The following is a 27,651-nucleotide window of genomic DNA, read 5'->3' on the forward strand; positions in this document are numbered from 1 at the left end:
CCCATGGCAGGGTGGTTGAAACTAGATGATCCTTGAGGTCCCCTCCAACCCCAACAATTCTATGATTCTAAAACAATTTTACAGTTTAGGCTGAAAGAAATTCTTCCCAGAGAGAAAGATTGTCCTTTGGAATGTGCTGCCCAGGGAGGTGGTGGAGTCACCATCATTGGAGGTGTTTAGGAAAAGCCTGTATGAGACACTTGGTGCCATGGGTTAGTTGATGAGATGGTGCTGGGTGATAGGTTGGACTCGATGATCTTGAAGGTCTTTTCCAACCTGGTTAATTCTGTGATTCTGTGATTCTCTCCATCAATCTCAGTTACAGGGGATAATTAGTTCTGTTTTGGTAGGGGATTCATGAGATACAAAAACTGCTACCAGCAATACTCCAGACTTTCAAAATTTGTCTGTTCTAGCCAAGTGCAAATTCATGGAATGGTAGAGTTCAGCTGTACCAGGATCAGTTGATACAGTTTAACTGTATGTATGCACCACAGCAAAATATAATAATACCCAATATATTATAATTATAAAACCCATAAAGTAATAGCATGTGGCATGAAATGTAATGCCTTTAGATCGCATAGTGGTCACTTATGGACTCAATGCCTGGTGCTATAAAGAGGGAAAATACCTCCAGCAGCAGAGAGAGAGGAAAAAATACAAGAGGAAACTAGCACTCTCACTTTATTTCACAGAATCACCAAGGCTGGAAGAGACCTCAAAGATCATCAAGTCCAACCTGTCACCACAGACCCCATGACTAAACCACGGCACCAAGTGCCACATCCAATCCCCTCTTGAACACCTCCAGGGACGGTGACTCCACCACCTCCCTGGGCAGCACATTCCAATGACGAACGACTCTCTCCGAGAAGAACTTTCTCCTCACCTCCAGCCTAAACTTCCCCTGGCACAGCTTGAGACTGTGTCCCCTTGTTGTGGTGCTGGTTGCCTGGGAGAAGAGACCAACCCCTTCCTGGCTACAACCACTCTTCAGGTAGTTGTAGAGGTCAATGAGGTCACACCTGAGCCTCCTCTTCTCCAGGCTAAACAACCCCAGCTCCCTCAGCCTCTCCTCACAGGGCTGTGCTCAAGGCCTCTCCCCATCCTTGTTGCCCTTCTCAGGACACCTTCAAGTGTCTCAATGTCCTTCTTAAACTGAGGGGCCCAGAACTGGACACAGGACTCAAGGTGTGGCCTAACCAGTGCAGAGTACAGGGGCACAATGACTTCCCTGCTCCTGCTGAAGAATGAAGAATTGTAGAATGGTCTGGGTTGGAAGGGACCTCCAAAGGTCATCTAGTCTGTGAAATCTTGCCTTACATTAGGTAGTGAAGGCTAGAAATCTAGTGGGCTAGAAATAGAGATAGAGGACACAGTCTCAGGTTGCACCAGGGGAGGTTTGGGCTGGATGTTAGGAAGAAGTTCTATACAGAGAGAGTGATTGCCCATTGGAATGGGCTGCCTGGGGAGGTGGTGGAGTCACCATCACTGGAGGTGTTCAGGAGGAGACTTGATGGGGTGCTTGGTGCCATGGTTTAGTTGTTTAGGTGGGTTGGATTGGTTGATGGGTTGGACATGATGATCTTGAAGGTCTCTTCCAACCTGGTCTATCTATTCTGTTCTATTCTATTCTATTCTATTCTATTCTATTCTATTCTATTCTATTCTATTCTATTCTATTCTATTCTATTCCATTCCATTCCATTCCATTCTATTCTATATCAGGAGCCATCAGTATTTCCCCAGAGAGCTCAGCTGAATAACATGCTTCCCTGCCTGTAAAGTAGGGAAACACATCTCTTGTTTATCTGAATGGCAAGGAAGAGTCTCAACTTCTCAGTCTTTCTCTCTGGCAAAGCAGTTAACACAACAGATGCTGATGTAAATAAACATACAAATGTTAATACACTTTCCCCACATGCACTTCAATAATGCTGCTAAAATGTATTTTTCAGCCACAGTATCACCCACAAAACAAATGCAATGTATTAGAGGTTTTCACCACTTGTATTGCAATTACCACAGTCTTTCAAGAATCCAAGTGGTATAAAAAGCAAACAGTATCATCCTGCTCAGTGCCAGCTCCTCTGCTGGAATATCCATCACCTAAGTGATAGTTCTGTGCTTTTTCAAAGTGTAAAATTCACAAGCTTTTTCACATGCAGACTATGTTCTTACTGCGTTTAAGCCTGTATAGAGAAGACATAATTAAGCATGGCTGGCCCGAAATTAGAGCAAGTTTTAAGAGAGGAGATATTTTTAGTCAAGTTGGGCAGAGAGCTTTTAAAAACAAAAATCAAGAAAATCTCACAAGTGAAAAATGCAGGCTTAGGCATCTGAACTTTTCAAGTAGTCATTTCCTGAAAGTAAAATGCAGCTGTATTTATAAAAATAAATATGAGTTTATCTGTTGGGTTACTTGTTACTGTTGGTACAACTCCTGAGTATCTTTTTTTTAGTGGATTTTTTAATTATTGTTGTTTACAAGGATCTGATGCTTGCACAATTGTATTGCCTGTCCCTCTGTTACTGCTTCCACTTAGTGACTTTTGAATCCACTGGGCAATCCCAGCTCACTCAGCAAGAGGGTAGAGGAATCAAAGATAATTACCTTCCTAGAAGCTTTGTGAAAATTTGCAACCAAACAGAATGAGCCAGACCAGTTGTGCCAGCTGGGAAAGGCTCCAGCGCTGACATGAGAGCTACCCACTTTGCCTGGCATACTGATGGCACAGATGCGTGCATGAGAATGGCCAATCCCCCAAAGGGAAAAAGGCTCTAGGAAGGGAGTTGGCAGGCCTCATTGACAGGGCTTTAAACTAGATTTGAAGGGAGAAGGGGCTGAAACCAGTCCCCCCAGGCAGGAGTCTGAGGTTGGTAAGCTGGAGTCAGGGGTGAAACCAGCAGCCCAGCTGAACTGCATGTACACTAATGCATGAAGCATGGGTAGCAAATGAGCTGGAAGCCTTCTTACAGCAGGAAAGTTATGATGCCGTTGCCATCACAGAGACGTGGTGGAATGACTCGCATGACTGGAGCACTGTAATTGATGACTACAGGCTCTTCAGGAGAGACAGGCGAGGGAGAAGGGGTGGAGGGGTGGCCCTGTACATCAGGGAGGCACTAGACACCATGGAATTAGGAATTAAGGATGATCAAGATGAGTGCCTGTGGGTGAGAATTAGAGGGAAGGCCAACAGGACTGGCATCCTGGTTGGAGTCTGTTATAGACCACCCAACCAGGATGAAGAAGTTGATGAATTATTTTATAGGCAGCTAGAGGCTGTCCCAAGATCACCAGACCTTGTTCTTATGGGCGACTTTAACCTGCCTGATACCGGCTGGGAACTCAACACAGCAGAGAGGAGGCAGTCCAGGAGGTTCTTAGAGTGTATGGAGGATAGCTTCTTATCCCAGCTGCTGTGTGAGCCTACCAGGGGTAAGGCTCTGCTTGACCTCCTTTTTACAAGCAGAGAAGGGCTGGTGGGGATGTGGTGGTTGGAGGCTGTCTGGGGTCCAGTGACCGTGAAATAACTGAGTGCTCAGTATGCAGTCAAGCCAAGAGGGGCAGCAACAAAACCTCCACTCTGGACTTCCAGAGGGCAGACTTCAGGTTACTTAGGGAACTAACTCAGAAGGTACCTTGGGAAACAGCCTTTAAAAACAAAGGGGCCCAGGAGAGCTGGACCTGCTTCAAGGAAGAACTCTTGAAGGTGCAGGAACAGGCTGTGCCAATGTGCCGGAAGATGAGCCCTGGGGCAGACGGCCTGGATGGGCAATGAGCTTCTGAAGGAACTAAGGGGAAAAAAGAGGGAGGGGAAAAAATGTAGGGGAAAAAAATAGGGGGGCAAAAGCCCATTTAGAGCTTAGCCTGGCCTCTGCTGTGAAGGACAACAAAAAATCCTTCTATGAATACATAAATAGCAAGAGGAGGGCAAGGACAACCTCCACTCCTTGGTGGACATGGAGGGGAACATAGTAACAAAGGATGAGGAAAAGGCAGAGGTACTTAACACCTGCTTTGCCTCACATTTTAATAGCAGGATATGGTTTAGTTGAGTAGATGGTGTTGGGTGATAGGTTGGACTTGATCTCAAAGGTCTTTTTCAATCTGGTTAATTCTATTCTATTCTGTTCTATTGAACTCAGAGGTTGTCTTCCAGACAGCTGGCCTCCTGAGCTGGCAGATGGAGTCAGGGAGCAGCATAGTGCCCCTGTGATCCAGGAGGAAGTAGTTGGAGACCAGCTTAGCCGCTTGGATCCCCACAAGTCCATGGGACTGGATGGGACCCATCCCAGGGTGCTGAGAGAGCTGGCAGATGAGCTGGCCAAGCTGCTCTCCATCATTTTTCAGCAGTCCTGGCTCACTGGAGAGGTCCCAGAAGACTGGAAGCTGCCAACGTGGTGCCCATCCACAAGAAGGGCTGGTTGGATGAGCCAAGGAATTCCAGACCTGTCAGCCTGACCTCAGTGCCAGGCAAGATTATGGAACAGGTCATCTTGAGTGCCATCACACAGCACTTACAGGATGGCCAAGGGATCAGGCCCAGCCAGCATGGATTTAGGAAGGGCAGGTCCTGCCTGACCTACCTGATCTCCTTCTATGCTCAGGTGACTGCCTGGTGGATGTGGGGCAGGCTGTGGATGTAGTCTGCCTGAACCTCAGCAAGGCCTTTGACACCGTCCCCCATGGCAGACTCCTGGCCAAGCTGTCAGCCCATGGCTTGGACAGCAGCACTCTGAGCTGGGTTAGGAACTGGCTTGAGGATTGAGCCCAGAGAGTGGTGGTGAATGGTGCCACATCCAGCTGGCAGCCAGGCACTAGTGGTGTGCCCCAGGGATAAGTGCTGGGCCCCATCCTGTTCAATATCTTTATTGATGATCAGGATGAGGGCATTGAGTCCATCATCAGTAGGTTTGCAGATCACACCAAGCTGGGGGCAGGAGTTGATCTGCTGGAGGGTAGAGAGGCTCTGCAGAGGGACCTGGACAGGCTGGACAGATGGGCAGAGTCTCAAGGGCAGGAGATTGAACACATCCAAGTGCCAGGTTCTGCACATTGGCCACAACAACCCCATGCAGTGCTACAGGCTGGGGTCAGAGTGGCTGGAGAGCATCCAGGTGGAGAGGGACCTGGGGGTACTGGTTGATAGCAGGCTGAACATGAGCCTGCAGTGTGCCCAGGTGGCCAAGAGGGCCAATGGCATCCTGGGCTGCATCAAGAACAGTGTGGCCAGCAGGAGCAGGGAGGTCATTCTGCCCCTGTACTCAGAACTGGTTAGGCCACACCTTGAGTCCTGTCTCCAGTTCTGGGCCCCTCAGTTTAGGAAGGAGGTTGACTTGCTGGAACGAGTCCAGAGAAGGGCAACAAAGTTGGTGAGGGGTTTGGAACACAGCCCTGTGAGGAGAGGCTGAGGGAGCTGGGGTTGCTTAGCCTGGAGAAGAGGAGACTCAGGGCTGACCTTATTGCTCTCTACAACTACCTGAAGGGAGGTTGTAGCCAGGTGGGGGTTGGTCTCTTCTCCCAGGCAGCCAGTACCAGAACAAGAGGACACAGTCTCAGGCTGCGCCAGGGGAGGTTTAGGCTGGATGTTAAGAAGTCTTCATAGAAAGAGTGATTGCCCATTGGAATGGGCTGCCTGGGGAGGTGGTGGAGTCACCATCACTGGAGGTGTTTAGGAAGAGACTTGATGGGGTGCTTGGTGCCATGGGTTAGTTGGTTAGGTGGTGTCGGATGATAGGTTGGACTCAATGATCTCAAAGGTCTCTTCTGACCTGGTTAATTCTATTCTATTCTATTCTATTCTATTCTATTCTATTCTATTCTATTCTATTCTATTCGTAAGACTAAAAGGATCATTGTGAGCATTTGAAAAATGCAAATGGCAGCTACAACCATAGCTAAACACAAATAACTTATTAAGCAACTGTATTTTTTTGCAAATATATTTTACTGCTCACATTTTCTGATCAGTGAATGCCTTTGTGCTACCCCCCTCCCCAGAAGCTTGATCTGAACACATTTTTAGGTCTAAGGGATTTTTATTTTATTATGAAATAAGACCTATTCAATTACTTGCTGTTTCAAGGCACCATTTTTAATGTTTGTAGAATGCATTAGACAGATACATGGGTTATATTACAAAGACAATGCCTGGCTTCTCAAAGAACCATACAAATACCTTTTTAATTGAAACCTTTCTATCTCCCCCACTTTCAAGTCCCTAAAGCTACCAAGCTATGAATTTCAATGAGGATTTTGCTGTGCTTTTTTGTCAGCCTTTCTCCCATCGCTCACCTAACCATTCATGTTTCTACAGTGACATGTAACAGCAATTTAGTATCATACAAAAGGAACCACATTCTCTAACAGATAACAAGAGTTCATTCAAAAAATCCCACAGTCCTTCTGTACCTGAAGGAACCAAAGGCTTAAACAGAGATCTATGAAGCATAGTCTGAACATTAGTCCTTTGTTGCAAAAATGCATTGCTGAGTGGCTTCTTGTAATGTAAGGAGTTTGGTCGATAGCTGTCGCATTTCAGCTGTCAATCTCAAAGTATCACCATGAAGAAGTGTGACTAATGTTGTACAACAGCAAGTGATGCTGTTGGACATGGGACAGTATTTTCACAGTATCACAGTGTCACTAAGGTTGGAAGAGACCCCAAGGATCATCAAGTCCAACCTGTCCCAACAGACCTCACAACTAGACCACGGCACCAAGTGCCACATCCAATCTCCCCTTGAACACCCCCAGGGGTGGTGACTCCACCACCTCCCTGGGCAGCACATTCCAATGACGAACGACTCTCTCCGTGAAGAACTTTCTCTTCACTTCGAGTCTAAACCTCCCCTGGCACAGCTTGAGACTGTGTCCTCTTGTTCTGGTGCTGGTTGCCTGGGAGAAGAGACCAACCCCTTCCTGGCTACAACCACCTTTCAGGTAGTTGTAGAGGACAATGAGGTCACCCCTGAGCCTCCTCTTCTCCAGGCTAAGCAACCCCAGCTCCCTCAGCCTCTCCTCACAGGGCTGTGCTCAAGGCCTCTCCCCAGCCTTGTTGCCCTTCTCTGGACACCTTCAAGTGTCTCAATGTCCTTCCTAAACTGAGGGGCCCAGAACTGGACACAGGACTCAAGGTGTGGCCTAACCAATGCAGAGTCCAGGGGCACAATGACTTCCCTGCTCCTGCTGGCCACAATATTCCTAATACAGGCCAGGATGCCACCAGCCCTCTTGGCCACCTGGGCACACTGCTGGCTCATGTTTAGGCGGGTGTCAATCAGTACCCCCAGGTCCCTCTCCACCTGGCTGCTCTCCAGCCACTCTGACCCCAGCCTGTAGCCCTGCATGGGGTTGTTGTGGCCAAAGTGCAGCCCCTGGCACTTGGACTTGTTGAATGCCATCCTGTTGGACTCTGCCCATTTGTCCAGTTGGTCGAGGTCCCTCTGCAGAGCCCTTCCACCCTCTAACTGACCAACACCTGTTCCCAACTTGGTGTCATCTGCAAACTTGCTGATGACTGACTCAACCCCCTCATCCAGATCATCAATAAAGATGTTAAAGAGGATGGGGCCCAGCACTGATCCCTGGGGGATCAGCTGACAGCTGACAGCTGACAGCTGACAGCTTAGACAGCAGTTTACTGCAGGGGACAGTGTCAAAGGCCTTGCTGAAGTCCAGGTAGACCACAACCACAGGCCTCCCCACATCCACCAGACAGGTCACCTGATCATAGAAGGAGATCAGGTTGGAGAGGCAGGACCTGCCCTTCCTGAATCCATTTTGACCCACTTGCAGACCTTCTGAAGTCTTTTTTTGGTTGAATGTTAATTGGTCAGCCTCCTGCATTCCTTGCCAAGTAAACCAAATCACAACAAAGCTCACAATTAGTACACTTTCTATCTGCTATCTAAAAAAGGAGCCTGACCACTAAACCTGGCTTCAGTACTTCATGATAGAATAGAATAGAATAGAATAGAATAGAATAGAATAGAATAGAATAGAATAGAATAGAATAGAATAAACCAGGTTGGAAGAGACCTTCAAGATCATCGTGTCCAACCTATCATCCAACACCACCCAACCAACTAACCCATGGCACCAAGCACCCTGTCAAGTCTCCTCCTGAGCACCTCCAGTGATGGTGACTCTACCACCTCCTTGGGCAGCCCATTCCAATGGGCAATCTCTCTCTCTGTGTAAACCTTCCTCCTAACCTCCAGTCTAAACCTCCCCTGGCGCAGCCTGAGACTGTGTCCATAAGGCTCTTCCAGGTAATATACACACCAAGGCTCAAAACCTTCAGTGCTCAGGAACTGCTAGTGCTATACTACACAAAACTGCAGTGCATTACCTAGATTAGGCACATCAGATCCACCCTTCATTTTCCATACTGGCTTGATGCTGAATTGTCATCAATTTTTTGTTTCTTATCTTAAATGACTTCTACACCCAACTTCTCATCACCTTCAGAGGAATTGGGGCAATTGATAGTCAGCTGAATATGAGCCAGCAATGAGCTCAGGTGAACAAGAAGGCCAACAGCATCCTCACCTGGATCAGGAATAGTGTGGCCACAGGAGTAGGGAACTGATTGTGCCTCTGTACTCAGTACTGTTAAGGCTGTACCTTGAATACTGGGCTCAGTTTTGGGCCCCTCATTCCAAGGACACTGAGTTGCTGAAGCATGTCCAGAGAGAGGCAATGAAGCTTGCAAAGGGTCTCAAGAACAAGTCTTACAAGGAGCAACTGAGTGAACTGGGGTTGTTTAGTCAAGAGAAGGCTGAGGAGAGACCTTATTGCTCTGTGCAACTACTTGAAAGGAGGTTGGGGTGAGGTGGCGATCGCTAGCATCAGGTGATAGGATGAAAGGAAATTGCCTCAAGCTTCACCAGGAGAGGTTTAGGTTAGATATTATGAAAAAAAACTCTTTACTGAAAGAGTGGTCAGGCATTGGAACAGGCTGCCCAGGGAAATGGTGGAATCATTATCCCTGGAGGCATTCAAAAATGTGTGGACATGGCACTTTGGGATATGTTTTAATGGCCATGGCAGTGTTAGGTTGATCTTTTCCAACCAAAAGGATTATATTAATTTAAAAAAGCCCTACTGTGAGTGCCTCAGCTAAGGCACATCTTCATCAAGACTTAATTCTTCCTGAGAAAGGTAAAGTTGGTTTATGGGGAAATTACTTATAAGATCTTGTATATGCTTCTTGCAGATAAGAGAAGACAAACAAGCACTGGGTGATAGAAATATGTGCACTGGTGGGCTTTATGTGAGGATGATTAGTATACAGTAGTGTATATGGAATAGAATGGCATCACAAAAGACTAATGCTGCTTGATCTACACTCTGGAAAGGTTAGTTCAACTCTTGAAGAGATCCTTTAGGTGAATGTTCCTATGTGAAGTCTTTAATTTCAGCATGACTGACAATATCTTCCTCAGATAAGGGTCAGAAATGGAGTAAAAGGGAAACTACTAGCAAGTAAGACTGAAGAATTTTGAGAAGTGTGATGAAGTGTACTTATTTACACCACACCTACCTTTGCATAGTATTATTTCTCTTTTCAAACACCTTATTAACATTACACTAAATAGATTCAGAAACCAGAAGATTAAAGCAATAAAGTGGTTTTTGACATCTGATGGAAGGCAGAATTGGGAAAAGATGCAGTAGTATCCAGAAACAAGAATAAGGCCCATGAAGAGAGCTGACACAGTATGACATGATTTGCTCTTTACAGTACAGCTCTCTGTCCTTGGTTTTGGCTATGACTTATGAGTCAGTATCAATACATGAATTTTGGCAGAGAGAGCAGAGAAGAAAATGAAACCAGCAGTAAAAGCCACAAGGCACCACAGGAGGGTGCTACACACAGCCATTGTATTCTAGCAGGAACAGTTGATGGAAGCATGACTTTATGCTTTCCATAGTCTGAAGGCAGGAGTAAGTCCTTTTCCCTCATACTATCTCACTGAATTAATTTCCTTGTAATCAGAGACTCAAAACAAAAGGGCAATGGTGTTAGTCTGAGGTCTGTGTTAGTCATAACGATACTGTCAGCTGAGGCCCATTGCTAACATCATAAAGAGAATTAGCTTAGCAAATGACCCATCCAATGCAGAGAGTTTAATGACTGTATAGATATTTTACTGTGCTTACACTGTTAGGAAAGATCTCCTCTCTAGCTCAAAGCATAGACAGTTTTTCTTTACATGCTTAATATCAATACATGCTCAAAAGACTCCAGGATTCTTAGAATGAAATTGCAGTGTGAAGGGATATATGCTGTTATGAATCATCATGTAACAACAACTACAGATATATTTCACTGTGCTCAGTTATGTTTTCTTTCACACCTCCCACTTACTTTTCAGTGGATAAACAAACACAGAGTACTGTACTGCATACCAGACAACACAGTTATCACCAACTACTTTTTAGTAAGGCTGTTTACAGACATTTAAAAGAGCAATTTTGAACTACTTTTTCCCTTTGCCTCTCAATCAATGCAAGTCAGAATGCACTGCAGTATAGAAGATGACAAATACAACAGGTGCAGAAAGGATCCCTTCTTGAGGTGTTCTCCCTCTTTGCATTGTTTTTGTTTGATTGATTTTGTTGTTTGTTTTGTTGTTGGTTTGGGTTGGTGGGGGTTTTGTGTGTTTTGTTGTTGTATTGTTATTTAATCACAGAATGCTAACATACGTCAAGTCGGAAAGGACTAATAAGGATCATTGAGTCTAACTCCCAAATAAATGAAATGCTGGCCAACATATACAGCATTGCCAGCTTTCTTCTGTTGTAACATTCCTTGCCATTTACCACTCTATTTTCCCTCTCTTTGCCTACAGAGTAGCAACCACTTGCAACTTTGCTTTCTCTATAACACCGTTTTCCCTTATTTCCCTTTCTGACGGAGCTTGCGCTCTTCACGCAGAGAGCTTCTTACCCTTTGGCTCTGGTTGTTCGTCAGCATATCCACCCTACATCAGCCCTGAGGCTTTTGCCTCCACCTGTCACTGTCCCCTCTTGATGAATTCCAGTTCTTCAGGGAGATGGTGACAGGAAAGCAATCCCTAGCTCTGTCTGCTGTTAACTTGATTCTAGTGTTCACAACACTATTGGGAGTACTGCAGTTTGCTTCCAGTAAAACCTGAAGCATGCAGGGCACACATCCTACACTGTGCATGTCTTCAAGCATCTCTGTCCACAAGTAATGGGATTTCCTAGGATTACCTGTGTAACGCACCCAGGGATACTTCAGGATGGGAGATGCTTTATTAAAAAGTAGTTAACTACCTCTGAAGTAGCACTATGAAAACACAGTACCTGCCAATCCCTTAAAATTACTGCCGGTCAACTAGTCCACACCTGAATGAAAAGTGAGTGCAACCGAGTATCGGAGACAGCATCGCCATGCAGGCTAGAAAAAGTCCTAGCAGGCCAGGAAGTAGTGTCAGCATGCATGATAAGATGCAGTCAGCAGCACTACTCCTGCAAGGTGGAGTTCTGTTGTTATTGGCTCTACTGTGGCATGAGCTTGCTTTGAGAAAGCCAAATATGAATCAAAAGTGGAAACTCAGATCCAACGCAGCTGTAACACAAATGGGCTGGTGATTGACAGCACGTGCCATGCAAAGAAGTGTCATTGGGAAAGCAGAACTACTCAGCTGGCCTGGGCAATTTGCTAGTACAGAGAATTTAGCAAAATGGGAACTAATCTGCTGCCTAGAAAGTTGTGCACAAGCATGATTTGCCTGTTCAGATGCCACATTCCAAAGAAGAAATTTGCTGAAGAGACACACCACTGCGCTTCAAAACTCCAAGCTAATAGGACAGAATTAGGCAAACTCTTTCAGAGAAGCTTCTGCCAGCCTGCAGGGAATACCTGTTACTACCATAATTGTTTGCCAGCTAAATTCTTTTTCTAACACTATGTGGGACATACTACGAGGAAAAGGCATTCGTACATTGCCACAGGAGAAAAGAAAGTTTAGCAACAGTAGCCACCACACGCACTTTTTCTTTAGGGAACAGAGTTTGGATGGGAAGAAAAAGGAAAGATAATTCATCTATTGGAAGGTCATGCAGAAATACTAACTACTGAGGAAACATTTATACATACAATTTCATAAATAGGCTGCTGGTCACCCTGTATCCTGTGCGAATACTGGAAAGGAAAACATTCTGGAAAGAAGAAATAGAATGCTATACCCTCATATGTGCATTAATTCATTAACTGCTCTGTGGCTCCAATCCAGCAAAACACTTAAGCACATGAATAGTCCCAACAACAAAGGCCTGAAAGCTTGCCCATACATTAAAGTAAAATGCAGTGTAGGCACAAGCCGCTCCCTCGCTTTCAGAGAAACTTACAAAACCCGGAGAACAAAATCAATGCTCTCTCCCTAGGGTATGGCAAGCAAAGGAGTGGGGTCACAGCAGCCATATTCCAAGGACAGCTTAGGAAAATGGGTTTACAAACTGCATATGTGTTTGTATATACAAATTTGAAATACACAGGCATTTGTGCCGTTACACATTGTTTTCTAAGGACTGTGAGAGTCCAGCAAGTCTGCAATACAGAAGAGCAATTTAGCTACGAAGAAAACTTGCCAAATTTTCACTGACTTTGCTTTCATAGCAAGACAGTTTGCCATTCTGTGAAAATCAAATATGTTGCTCCATTTTCCACGACTTTTCCTTGGAGAAGAAATCTGAATAAAATGTCAGCTAGAGATGCTGCAATTCCAGCTTACACAAAGCAAATGTCAGGGTTCGAGCGTGGGTGACAGTAACATTTGGTGGAGGCACAAGGAAGAGAGATGAGCTATTCGCTATCTGGAAAGCAACATTGCAGGGTCTAGGTCAGGGGGAAAATGAGATGTGCTAGGGAAAGATGGGTGTGGAATGGAGATGATGAATGTATTGTCGTTGTACACTGTACACTGCACTGGTTAGGCCACACCTCGAGTACTGTGTCCAGTTCTGGGCCTCTCAGTTTAGGAAGGAGGTTGACTTGCTGGAGCGTGTCCTGAGAAGGGCAACAAAGTTGGTGAGGGGTTTGGAGCACAGCCCTGTGAGGACAGGCTGAGGGAGCTGGGGTTGCTTAGCCTGGAGAAGAGGAGACTCAGGAGTGACCTTATTGCTCTCTACAACTACCTGAAGGGAGGTTGTAGTCAGGCAGAGGTTGGTCTCTTCTCCCAGGCAGCCAGCACCAGAACAAGAGGACACAGTCTGGAGCTGCGCCAGGGAAGGTTTAGGCTGGATGTTAGGAAGAAGTTCTATACAGAGAGGGTGATTGCCCATTGGAATGGGCTGCCTGGGGAGAGTCACCATCAGTGGAGGTGTTCAGGAGGAGACTTGATGGGGTGCTTGGTGCCATGGGTTAGTTGTTTAGGTGGTGTTGGATTGGTTGATGGGTTGGACGTAATGATCTTGAAGATCTCTTCCAACCTGGTTTATTCTATGTATGTATTCTATATATTTGATTAAATTACCTGCTATCAATATTTGCCGAAGAGAGAACCATTAAAGCATTCAAAAAACATTCTCTGGTGATCTCAGCCAACAAAATCCTGATTATCTGAGCAAGACCTAAAAGACCATTTTAAGGCACAGTTATAATGCTCTTTTACATGCACTGAAATAACCTTCTTGTTTCTCTGTTAAAAGGCTACAACCAGCATCAAACACAGATGCACAGTGGGCACACAGACAAACACATTTCCCAGCCAGCAGCACATTCAGTCCTGTCACAAACAGTTAATATTTTTCTAGGGCACTCAGCATCAGATTTCATGTGGAGGCACCTGAAATAGCAGTCCTATGTTATTAGCTATTTAAGACCAAATTCTATCACCAACACAATGACTGGAAGCTTAATCTGCAAGTTGTACTTCATGAATGAATGAAATGTTTATAGGACAAAAGTGGTGTGAAAGTGGAAGAACCTGCTTCTCTCAGAAGACTACATGCTCTGTTGGCACATTTGGGGTGAAAAACATTCAATACGTACACAAATCACTCTGTTGCTCTCACATCATTGACCTTTTTACTGTGTATTGAAGCTTATTTGTCATTGCAGAATAGATTTTAAATCTTAAAACTAGAAGTCTCTCTAGCTGAGCCTATCCTGGTACCTGTTATTGCTTCACTGCAGTGCACACTGACTTCTGCTTCCCCTGCTTCACTAGCATGGGGAGACACCAGGAGGGCCCAGATGAACCTCAAGAGGTTCAACAAGAGCAAGTGCTAGGGTTCTGCGCCTGGGCTGGAACAAACCTCACTATCAATACAGACCAGAAGATGAGGTGATAGAAAGCAGCCCTGTGGAGAAGGACTTGGGTGTGCTGATGGATGAGAAGTTGGACATGAGCAGACAATGTGAGCTTGCAACCTAAAAGGCCAATTGCATCCTGGGCTGCATTAGAAGATGCATGGCCAGCAGATTGAGTGAGGTGATTCTGCCACTTTACTCTGCTCCAGGGAGACCCCACCTGGAGTACTGCATTCAGGTCTCCAGACCTCAATACAGGAAGGATATGGACCGGATGGAGTGGGTCCAGAGGAGAGCCACCAAATGATCAGGAGGTTGGAACACCTCTGCTACGAAGGCTGAGGGATCTGGGGTTCAGTCTGGAGAAGAAAAGGCTCCAGGGACACCTAATAGTAACTTTCCAGAACCTGAAGGGGGCCTACAGGAAGGATGGAGACGGGCAACAGCTTCAAACTAGAGAAGGTGTTAGGAACAAGTTTGTTACCATGAGAGTAGTGGAACACTGGAAGAGGTTGCTCAGGAAGGTGGCTGCGGCCCCATCCCTGGAGATATTCTGCAGGTGATTGCCCTGTGAATGTATTCTTCAGTACTGAACTGTCTTTGATCTACTTGTAAAATATTGGTTTCTTTCTGGCACTTTTTACTCTCCTTTTCAAGTTTTAGAGACACTTCTGTATCTATAGAAGTGAAATGGTTTCCTAAGGTCTTCCACACAAAGTGAAAAGTTTACAATGGTAGCACAGCTATTCAAAACTTTCTTTACCTCTTCAAGGATGTAGCCCAAATAAATATTGATAATTTGTATCACCACCTAATTCAGTCCTTGTTGTAGTCTCACGATGATGGTTCAGACCTTACTGGAACTGCTCCAAGTTTGTGACTTCTGAACCTGTTTGATCAGACTTGCATCTCATCTCCACTTCAGAAAGAGTACCACAGCTGTGACTGGAGCAGTCTTTATCTTCTACATATTTCATGGTCATGTACACATCTGGTATTCAATTTTTAAAAGTATAAGGAGATGAAAGGATATGATGAACAAAGATGAAGATGCACTGGCAGAGCTGTACATGGAAATAAGCATGACATCTGCTAGCAGCATATTGCTTTAATGATCCAAGAAAAGAAAGGTGAGGAAAATCCTTCAGAAGCTATGAGCTGTTTGCAAGAGGTTAACAAGATGTTGAGACAGTAAATACAGTGCAGGCAATATTGCTGTAAAAGTAGAATTCTTCTTGATAAGCAGCTCTGATTTCTATACCTTGATGAAAAGCATTAGGTAAACACTGACTATGGATTTCAATTTGGGCAGTGTTTGTTGATGGTCAAGGTAAGCAGATAAAAATGGCAGTGCTGTGCTGATATCAGATCATATTGGAAATCAAGGAAATCCTGTTTCTGCCTGTAAATAGACTGTGGAAGTCCAAGGAGAGAATAAATATATAACAGGAAAACTAGAAAGTCATTCAACACAGACGTACTTCTGGCTATGATGTTGCTTTGGAGACAGCTCAGTTTAGTACAGCTGAGGACTGAGGTCTCTTCATGAAGTGAATCGTAACAAACACTAAGTGAAAATGAGGCCTTTTACATAGGAAATAAATGAAGGAAACAACCCCTTAAAATATTTAACCAAGTGACACACATAAACTTTGAGTGCTTGGAGACATATTTACATTCTGGGTTTGGGCACTTGATAGCTATTAGTGAGTTACTTTAGAACAGAATTAACCAGGTTGGAAAAACCTTTGAGATCACCAAGTGGCATCATTTACACCAGGTTTGGAAAGCCTCAGATCCAGGGTTAAAAATATATCCATAGTCTGGATAATAGGAAAATTCCATTATCAAACTAATGTCTCTCTGGCATTAAACAAATTAGAACAACATAAAAAACACAAAGGGGGTTTCCTGCTCCCACCAAGGCTCCATTTTTAAAGCCTCTAACTACTGAGAATGGCCACTGTTGTTCTCAGATTTTATTGGTTTTCTGGCATTTAATGCTGCCACGGGGTTATTTCATTGAGCATTTCAGTGAACTTCCTGACAGGTTATTCTCTAGATTAATTCAGAGTTCGTTTGGCTCAGAAGGTGTCAGCTTCTCCAGGAGATAGCACATGAATGACACCTCACTCTCTCCTTCTGTGAATTCTCAGAAGATTGAAGGGTCCAAGGTATTTTCAAGTAATGCCAGCTGAAGCTAATGTTGAGTCCTGTTGTGATCTATATGGAAAGCCTTTTCAAAGAAATCTTCAGGTAAACATACTATTTGGGATTCAAGAGAGGCACAGATTAGTCTAGGAAAGTATTGCTCCACAAATCCTGGTTTACAGCAGCTTATTACAGGGTGTTCGTAGTGGCTTTTTTTTTAATGATAAGTCTTTCAGACTTCAACTAGAGCAGAGTAATTAAATGCCCATTAAGGAGGCACTTAGGCCAAATTACATCTTTTCCTGGAAAGCTTAGAGGAAATTCTGAAAGCAATTTGTTTGGAGAAGTGAGAAACAGAAACTAGAGTCCTGGACGAGCGCAGGCAGACGTGCAGCTGTCCAGTCCCACCTCAAGCACAGCCCTTCAGCGGAGCTGCCAGGACTCTTTTGGTTTGTCTGTCCTTTTCCTGCAAACCTCCTCCAGCACTGAAATACTACACTTGTGAAAGGAAGCAGGTGATTCAGAAACATTACCAGGAATAAGCTCCTTCGCCCAGCAAATCAAGCTTCATCTTTGAGCTGAATCTTGCACTTCATGGATGTTTGTGCTCTGCTGGTGCAATACAACAGCCACCTAATGGAGGAGGACAGGGCTGCCAAACCACCGCTACCATGGCACACCATAGAGCCATGAACAGTATCTCCAGGTCAAAATGTTTCCAAGTTTGTTTGTTTGTTCCCCCCCCCTATTTTGTATATAAATATTATTATCCCAGGAAAAGCAGGCACTTCAGAGAATAACAGTTGGCTTAGTGGAAGAATATGCTTCTTTCAAAAATGACATTACAACAGGTAATTCAGGTAGTTGCATTCCACCTCACTTCTCAGAACATATGTATTCCTAGTGTCAATTTGGCTGCAATCTCAGTGAAAGGGCACTGTGCAGAGAGTCATCAGGCACCCTGAATTTCAGAAAGAGATTGAGCTGCCTGACACCATCAGAAATTGATTAATTTACAACAGTGAGCCAGCAGAGAACAAACAGAGCAAAAAGTGTAGGGAGGAAAGGTGAGAGAAGACAGGATTTGCAAAATGCACTGTTATCCACCCAGCTCCTCTTGTTACACTTTGATCTCTAAACATGTACATGTAATTCATCAATCACTGATGTTAAAGTGCACCAGGGATGAAAGAAGGGAATTAAATTACAGCATAAAAGAATGGGGCTCGGGGTATCTGCATTCTGTTCCTAGTAGGAGCATACATAAAAACAGATACTTGGGTTGACAAAACAGATTTGGTGAAATCATCACAGTATCAATTAAACTGCACGCTCTGTCAAACGAGTCCTTCACAGCTTTGCTGGAAAGCTCTTGGGATTTGTGCAGCCTTCCTGTACAACCCTAGGCAAATTATTTAACTTTTCTGTCTCTTGCATCTGTAGTTTACAGCATCCAGGGCATAGCAGCTCCTATTTCAGAGACCTTCCGGGGGTGGTAGTTGTAGATTCCTGCAACATCCCCTAGCCAGTTAGTCATTAGAAAAGCAAATAACTAGGAGTTCAATTCTGAAGCTGGGAGAATGAGAAACCCCTGGCATAAGAACAATTCAAAATTCCAAACAAATGTCAGTTTAAATAACCAATTCTCATTACACTAAATACTGAAATGCCAACACCGATCATGTGAATTTCTGTCAAGAATTAGTGTTTGAGTAAGAAGGCTCTTAGTTTTGGCCTTTACAGTACTTTGCAGTTTGATCTGTATTGAAGTTAGCAGCTATTAAATTATTGTCAGCTAACTGTAGGGAGAAAACCTGCCAGCTCTGGTAAATCACCCTTATTAGACAATGTTTGCAGCGCACCATACCAGATACTACTGGTTCACATTGTATGCGCAGTGATTTAGTCAGCTATAAACATGGAGAAGAACTTCTAAAGGATGTGATCTGTATCAAAGAGGGACAAAGGCATTGTTGCTTTTACTCCAAAGAGGAGAAAGATTTGCAGCTTCTCACCTTTGGTAAGGCAGGCAGAGCTTCTGAAAGCAATCATACTATGAATCATGCACAAAAACCAGGTAAACTGATTCACTGCACTAGTTCAATGCCCTTATCAACAGTGAGCATGGTTCAGAGAGTACCTCCAAAAGCACCTGATGCCTGTCTTCCAGTTATACTTAATGCCTCTATTTCTGCATTTCCTAGCTCCTGAGAGGCAGAGGAGTTGAACCCTTACGAGAGTATCATCCTGATCACTTCCGCATGATCGCAGTTTGGCCTTGCAATCTCAGCACATGACCCATTCCACTGAGAAAAAACATTGTTTCCAAAGACATTGCAGCAGTTGGACTCTACTGTGACAGGAGAGCAGTTAACTACGTCAAAAGAGAAACACGGAGGACAGAATGCTGTAAGGAAATGAGCAAGGGAATTAAGGAGACACAGAAGTACAGATTTTGCCTTGTGTTGTTTCACATCTTTCTTCTTCAATCTGTTCTCCACTTGCCTCATTCCTACTTGGCTAGCTGTCTCCCTCCTTTCCTTTCCTGCTGATTATCTGACATACTATTATCTCGCTCCCTTTTTCCTTTGTGTGCCCTCTAAAAATATCTCATGGTGCTACTACAGTGTTTCTGCCATAAAAGCATTCAGTCACTATGTGTTTTGTGCTGTCCTCTGCCCTATGTTTGCCATGTTTACTCAGGCTGTAAATTTTCCCAGTTTGTAGAAGGTCTCATTCAGTCTGGCCCCATTCTTGACTGGTGCTCAGGTACAAAATAATCAAGCTACCATCAAGAATGGTTAAAAAAAGCACCTCAACAATTTTATGTCCCAGATACTTCTGAGGTATAAAGCTTAAGAAAACATGCCTGCATTCTGATGCTCTTAAACACAAGGATCTTCCTTTTTACTTTCATTAAATTTGAAATTCTTTCAGAATAGCTCAGAGCAACCTCATACATAATTACATGGAATTGGATAATGAATAGCATTCATTAAATGCATAGTGTGCATACCATATACAGGAAGGTAACAGTATATATGAACAGGTATTTGGCATTCATATCTTGAACTCCTACTGGCTTATAGCCAAAACCACATGGTGCACTATTGGCCTTTATAGAGAATTCCTGCTGGAACGTATCTCTGAGACTTGTCATAGAATCATTTCCTTTGGTAAAGGCCTCTAAGATCATCAAGTACAAACATTCTCTAATTCTACTGAGTCTGGTGCTAAAACCATGTCCCTCAGCACCACATCTCTTCATCTTTGAAACACCTCCAGGGATGGGGATTTGACCATGTCACTGGGGAGCCTGTTTCAGTCTTTGAGAGCCCTTTCAGCCAAGAAGTTTCTTCCAATGTCTAGTGCCTTCCAACATCTAACTAAACCTCCCCTGGTGCAGTTTGAGGCCATTTCTTCTCATCCTATCACTTGTTACCAACACCAACCTTGTTACAATGTCCTTTCAGGGAGCTGCAGAGAGCAATGAGGTATTTACTCCCTCAGCCTCCTTTTCTCCAGGATAAACAATCCCAGTTCCCTCAGTCACTCCTCACAAGACCTGTTCTCCAGACTCTTCCTCAGCTTTGTTGCCCTTTTCTGGACCCAGTCCATGACCTCAGTGTCCTTGTAGTGGGGGCCCTAAAAATGAGTATGAATAGCAGGGGAAAAAAAGGAACAGTAGGAACACTGCCTCAACATGGTCTGGGGCTGATTTCTCTGCATAGTGAAAAATACAAGACGTACAGGGAGAGACTCATAGTGACTACAGTAGGTATGTGAGATATTGAACATCTTGACATAGTATTCAGAGTAGGCCCTGCATTCCTCATTGTCTTCCTGATGGCATGAGACACACATAGAATAGAATAGAATAGAATAGAATAGAATAGAATAGAATAGAATAGAATAGAATAGAATAGACCAAACCAGGTTGGAAGAGACCTCCAAGATCATCATGTCCAACCTATCATCCAACACCACCTAATCAACTAAACCATGCAACCAAGCATCCTGTCAAGCCTCTCCCTGAACACCCCCAGCGATGGCGACCCCACCACCTCTTTGGGCAGCCCATTCCAATGGGCAATCACTCTCTGTAAAACCTCCTCCTAACCTCCAGCCTAAACCTCCCCTGGCACAGCCTGAGACTGTGTCAGATACAAGGCATAATATACTTGAAACAGAGTCCATTTGTCGTGTGAATGTGCAAATTCAATCTTTTTCCCAGCATACTGTGGCTTAATATCCTTCCCAGATCTTTATCACCAGATGTTTCAGTCAACTGGATGCTAGAAGGCTTTAAAAATCCTGTCAGTTCTTTCATGTACTATAATCCAGCTATATTGAGAGCAGACATGAACAGAACATTGGTTCATTCCAATGCTATTGTATGATTGAGTTTGAAATCACAATTTGCCTATTTTCTCTCTTTATTTGTTTTTTTAATGCAGTACTCTCCAGTGTGTTTTCTCATTTGTGCATATAGCTTCTCCCCTCTCGTCAGCACTACGAGTCAGCCAGTCGCTGAGCTGCAGGCTTCACTGCACTGTCACACAGGTGTGAAGAAATTTTTTATCTGAATTACAAATTCTCTGCTCCTCCTGGCAAGCTAGCAGGCTGTCATGCTGCTGCAGGATGTTTCAAGCAGCTGCTCTTTCCAAGAGACACTTCTTTGCATCTCCAAATTCATTAATTCTTTCCCTCACTTAGGTTTCCTCCTTTCCATGACAAAAGGCACTGGCCATGGGGCCATGCAAATACAACTGCCACACTGTTAAATTATTTCAGGTTCTGGCTCACTTAGAAATTGTCTGCATGTTTTAGTTTATTATTGAGTGGGTGTCTACAATGAAACAAACCCAGAGTTAATGAAACAGCCAAACTGGTACCAATGTCAATACAAGATACACAAACATACCAAACCCAGTGAAAGTGCAGTGGTCAATATATATAGGAAGGCTGTCCTCAAAGCAGGAGAAGGATGATGAGCATGCTTCCCTTTCCTCTGGGACTGAACAGTTACACTTCTAGTGCAGAAAGACAATCTGGTTTCGAGACTCATTTTGTAGCACGGTGATTTGCTAAGTTGTAGCTTGACTTTTCATCAAAACCTCTCTCTCTAAGAACATAAGGCGAAAGCAATAAGGGGAAGTGAAAAAGCATTTTCTTGCCAAATGATTTTTTTAACAGGCTTGAAAATGATAGTGACAACTTTGTAAAGCAAAGAGCTTTTCCACTGTTTGACCAGACCATTATGATTTCCAACCTTCCGTAGCCTGATACTTCTCCACCTCTTGCTTCTGCTTGTAATTACTACTGCAATTATGTCTGGTTTTTTAGTTTACTTGGGACCAGCCATATAAAACGTTGGCACTGAAAGATTAGCAGATACAAGAACATCAATATAACTGCCTTAGGAAGACATTCAGAGCATCAATTGGAAATGACAGAAATCTTTCTAGCCACAGACCTCTGAAATATCTGGCTTGTAAGCAACCAACCATTGTGCTTTAAGAGTTTTACCCTGTGGAGGTGTTACAGCAATAGCTTACTCTAAACACTTCAGCTGAGAGTTTTGGTTGGTGAGGCAGTTTGTAGACAGGTCTCCTGACCACAATACCTTTCATAGTTGCAATGCAAATGGGATATACCATACCCTTCTTTTTGATTACTCTGAATTTCAATGGAGATACAGCCATATAGCTAAACTCTGTCTATTTTGATGCTTTTTAAGCTAAATTTAGATTTTTAACCATTTTTGCTACCACTAGGTCTTTAAGGATGTGTCCAGAGGCTTTGCTGAATGGGGGCTTTTGGCTTATCATCAAATTAAGGGAAAATATGCTGTAACCCACTCACCTGACTCAGTCACAGCTGTAGTGGAAAATGCTAATCTCCACATTTGTATAACACATGCTCCCTCTGGATCTGGAGATGATGCAGTAACAGCTGTTTCATTCTGCTTTCTTTTTAAGTCATGAGGAAATAAACACGAACGTGCCTCTGTTATAATTCACAGTGTTCATACCTATGATTATAATTAAGATGTACCCAGATAAATAACTGTTAATTTCTCCATATCTTACAATCCATCCTTCCTATTCTCTCTCCCTATTGTTGTCATCATTATCGTGAGTAAACTGCTCCTGGAATCTGACTCAACAAAGGGAAATCAATTTTTAAGTGACAATAAATGAGATAAGTTGTACTGGGCATAGTATCTTCTCAGAAGATATGGAGACTAAACACTGTCCTATATTGAAGACAGTGAAACAGAGCAAATCTCAGGAAACCAGGGATAGCCTTGATCAGCTTGGCTTCCCAGAAGCATAAAATTTCTGCTTCTTGTGGATCACCACTAATACTTTTTGTCCACATGAAATAACAGGAATGCTTCTAGATGGCAAACAAATGTCACTTGGGACACAAGGATGGTATTAAAAGCTCATACCATGAACTCTGGTGTGGCTTTTGACCACAGCTTATGGGTAGGAGCATAGTGGGACAATACACCCTCAAAATACTAGGACTGGCACAGCTCATCTCTGGAAGGAGAAAAAAATTCACAGAGCAATTTTAATAAGGGTGCCTCATATAAGGAGACTTGGCTGGTAAGTGCAGAAAGGGACACATTGCCTCCTTTGCACAGCCTCTGAGAAAGTATCCAACTTTGAAACTACCACCTCACCTGAACGTGCTGCTGAACTTAGAGCACGTGATCAGCACCAACAACAGGCCATGGCAGGTGTCTGCATGCAGGCCATGCAGACAAGGCTTTGCTTTGACTAGGTACTGATCCCTCCATTCTACAGTCATCCCAGCTCCAAAAACATCCTAAGCATCTTGTGATGCTTCTCACGTTTTCCCAAAGTATTTGCGAACAGGAGGGAAAAGGCGGCAGAGAAATGCATGAAGAACCTTGTGATCGATTGCTTTAGACTAGCTGAGTCCTTGAAGAGACTTTAGGTAATGTCAAGGACACTGAGACTCTGGAACTGCACTCGCATTTTTCTGAGACAGAAAAGCAATCCCACTGCAATTAATGGATCTTACTATGCTCAAAGTCAACAATCTTGCTAAAGGGCTTTGGCAAGTGTTTGGCCTTTGTGTTTGGATTGCAGTGCTGGCTGTGTGGTGTGCCTTTGTCCACTTCACCCTTGTTTACCAACAGAGGCATAGACACAAGCTAACTCTAAGCACAATTCTGGATAAATACATAGAAGCAATTTTTTTGCCTTCTGTACCAGTGCTTCCAAGTGAGGCAGATGAAAATGAGTAAACACAGGTATTAAAAAAGTCATTTACCCTCTCACCTTGCATGTATTATTTGCAGTTCAGTCACATCTAACAACTGAAAAAGATAATTCAATCTCATTTCCTTCCTCCAGCATACCCACCCCATGTGTGTCTGTGAGGGATCGTGGCTCTTATTGTAAATTGGCACTTTGTTTTGGAAAAGCTATGAACCACTTGTTCATCAAATGCTTTGCAGTCACACTCAATCCATCTGATAGATTGCTCAACTTTTTCAGATCTAAAATAATGTAAAGATGCTGCTTTAATGAAATCTGCATGTCCTATATGAAGTTTTCTTTGTTATACAAGTCAAAACAAAAATACTAATCCCGTGCATATTTATTACATGCATACAGCAGCCAACCTTCCAATTCACTCCCCCACTCCTGCTGGCAAACTGGGAATCCTCTTTGACATAAAAACTTACCCTTCTCATCAATAAATCTATTCCTTAGAAGAAGTTTTTGCCTTTAGAATCTTACATTTCATTTATTTTTTTGGTTTGCATCCCAGAGAACTAAATTACCTTTTGTTACAGCTGGCAACTTTTATAATGTGCAAACTGAAATAATGAGTGCATCACACCACCCTGCAAGTGCTTTTCATTAAGCTGCTGGCTACTATTCCCTGCTCTGTTGGGGATATCTTTGTGTCAGGGTTACATACATACATACATAGAACAAACTTTACACTGAACAGAAATTTCAACTATTTATCTCATAAAGAATGCCTAAAACCCAGCCAGATAACAACCTCTAAAATACACAAGTTGATGGAGATTAATTGTGTGTTCTTGTCATACTCAAAACACCTCAACTGCTTAAAACTTCGAAATGATGCTAAAGAGTCGCAAAAAGCGGAGAGTCGCGTTTCTGGAACTCAAACTCCCTAACTGGCTTCACAATTCTGTGTCAGCAGACACACAGTGGCAGAAACACACTGGCATTTCTGAGATGCCACACCACCTTTTGCTTGTCAACAGACTGACTGAGTTAAAACTCTATGGTCAAGTAGGATTTTCTGGTGAATTTTTGTGACCTAAAATAGTTCAGAAGCATTTGTGTGGCTTGGTTAAATTTTACAGCACGCTCACATTGTTGATCACTGGACTGTCGCTACCTTGTCTTTCTGTACTGCCTATTGGCAAAAGAGTTTCCTCACATATATTCCCACTGCTGCCAGGGTCACCAGAAGTCTGAATGAGCACATAAAGAGTCCACTTAATTGCAAAGATTTATAGGTATGTTGTTTTCTTTCTTCCCTTTCCACTCAAACTTGTCTTCCATGTCTAACACGTACAGAAAAGTGAGAGCTGCTTATTCTAGTCAAAGTCAGCATCTGACAAAGATCACAGTTTTGCAGGGATTCCTTATTTCTACTGCTAGTGCATAGGCAGAGAAATTTTCTAATCCACCCTCCACAGGGTCCTGAACCAAACTAAAATGCTGTGTCAATATAATATCAGCCATTATCAGCCTGCAATGAAGCAATAAGTTACATGACTGGCCAAAAAAAACATGCTCTGTGTAACTTCCAGAAGGAACAAATTGTTAATTTTGGCTTAAGATACCATGCTTCTTAAGGTGGAAGACAGGTGAACTATTCTATGATAAACAGATGTGAAATTTGTAAGTCTTGGAAACTGAAATGCATGAAGTTGCCATTAGAAAATCTGCCTCTGCCTGCCCAAAGCCCCTGCTCTTTGAATCATGTATCATTTCTATGTCAAACCAAAGCCTTTCATCCTGTCTTAATTACAGCTCTGCTACAAGTTTGGGTAGCAGAGGAACCAATCAATTCCAACAAACCAGTGAAATCATTTTGGGAGCTCTGGGCATATAAAAAAAATAATCCTCACCAACAGTTTCTGCAATTCTGATTGGTATGAATACAGTTATTCTGAGGAGCACAATTTACACACCGAAAACTTACCAATGGAGCGATGGATGCAGGTGTGTTGGTTATCACTCAGAAAAAAGCCCTCCTTGCACTGACATTCATAACTGCCCATAGTATTTACACAAATCTGCTGGCATCCTCCATTGTTGTCCTGACACTCATCAACATCTAGAAGAGAGAAGGGAAAAGAAATGCAAGACAATGTAGAGATTCAGAATATATACCTAGAAGAACAAGGAATCCATGAAAAGGCATCACAGATTGATGAAAACTACCCAAACCACAGCAGAGTTCATTCATATTAATCCATCTAATTATTTTTCCTGCATCCCAGGTTTGAAGTTAACAAAACACCCCACCAACAAACAAATAAACAAATAACACCCACCAAAACCCACACCAAAACCCACAACAACAACAACAAAACCCACAAAATAAACAATCAAGAAATATACACACACCCCAAACAAAAACCAACAACCCCCCCAAAAAAATCCAGCCCCCCAAACATTAGGGAGTAGGGGAGTCCAGCTAAGTTTCCATACATTCTGAGCTGTAAATTGATTTCCAATGCACAATGAATGTTACCATCCCCAAAGGGCTGTGACCCCATTTGCCAAGTGTGGTGTTGCACTCTGTCATTCCCACTCTACTTGGAAAGACATACTTCAAGTCTACAGTAATTTCTAGCAGGGGTAGCAGGAAAACACAAAAGGCATTAGTGGGTGAAAAGAGTCTTTATAGACTTGTGGTCCTGAACAGAACAGCATGTTTCAATTACCAGAGTCATAACCCCCTACTTTGTCAGTTTGTTTAATGTTGTTTAATAAAAAGAAGGGTTTTTTAACTCTAAATGTCCCACGGTTGTATTGTCATTTTAATAGGTAAATACAGAAACCCACAAAAGCAGCACTAGCTACTGGCTGTTTTGAGGGTCCCTGCCTACCCCCATCAACTCTCTTTGGCATAAAAGTTTTTATGCTGTTGTGCTTAACAGGGACAAATGTTTCCTCAATGGAAAACTGCTGCCACTAAAAGGTATTTGACCCACATTCACCCTTTTAAGTCTCCTGTTTTGCTCATAAGAAGTGTATAATATCTCTCTTCTTCTTCTTTTTCTCTGCCCCCTCCCCCTTTGGATAAAAGCAACTTGTCTCCTGAAAAAATCCATGTTTTCCTTTTTTTAATTGAGACTCTGCCCCCCAGTTAGTTATTTCACAGTATGTGCCAACATGTCAGCAAATGAGCTGGTGTGTGTTTTGCTTTCATTTAGTTTTGGAAGGGAGGCGAAAAGCACCACACAGCTAAATGATCCACAGTGCTGAAAACCTCAGAAGACCTGTCACAGCTCCTGTAGAAATTTATTCCTATGGGACTGGCCACAACACAGGAAGGTATTACCAAGCTGCTTTTGCCAGTGCTCTTGCAGGCAAGGCCAGAAAGCCCTGAAACACAGGCAGTAAGAAACGCAGGAATGCTGGCTAGTTCTGGCAGCTAGCTCAACTAAGCCTGCTACTGCTCTTTGTTGGTGTTCTGACGGTGCTTCTTGTGGCAGAAATTGTAGCTCTTTCTAACACAGTGAAAAAGCTCTAGGGTAATTACAGCAGCACTTGGAGAAACCAGGCACTCTCCTCCTGTCTTGAACTACAATGCAAGACAGTCCCTCTCATTCTTTTCATTTCCCAGGAAACGTTAGGCACTATTGCCCCAAATTTTCTGTATCAAAATCCCACCCCCCAATTCCCCCCTGTTCTTACTCTCTTCCAGATTTTAACGTTTTCATAACCCCAACAAAGACATTTAAGAGTGTATAGAAAAAGTGAAGGCTTTTCCTGCCTTCTGCAGTGTAAGAAGGAAAGAGAATAAAACAGCTTTGTGAGACCCTTATTCCGTGAGTCAGCAGGTCTTGCTGCCCTATCAGTGTCAACTCAAACTTGTTCCTTCAAAATAACACAGTACCACAGTACCACAGTATCAACAAGGTTGGAAGAGACCTCAAAGA

General features: G+C 43.4%; 1 protein-coding gene across 1 annotated transcript in view; it reads right to left on the reverse strand.

The window, feature by feature from the left end:
• The window catches only part of SCUBE1 (signal peptide, CUB domain and EGF like domain containing 1), a 255,138-nt gene that overhangs the window by 157,952 nt on the left and 69,535 nt on the right, over positions 1–27,651 (reverse strand). Inside the window, exon 4 of the mRNA XM_054173884.1 lies at positions 25,683–25,817. Within this exon, the coding sequence (XP_054029859.1) occupies positions 25,683–25,817 (135 nt within the window). The remainder of the gene's footprint in view (positions 1–25,682; positions 25,818–27,651) is intronic.

Source organism: Dryobates pubescens, chromosome 27 (assembly GCF_014839835.1).
Source record: "Dryobates pubescens isolate bDryPub1 chromosome 27, bDryPub1.pri, whole genome shotgun sequence".
NCBI lineage: Eukaryota > Metazoa > Chordata > Aves > Piciformes > Picidae > Dryobates > Dryobates pubescens.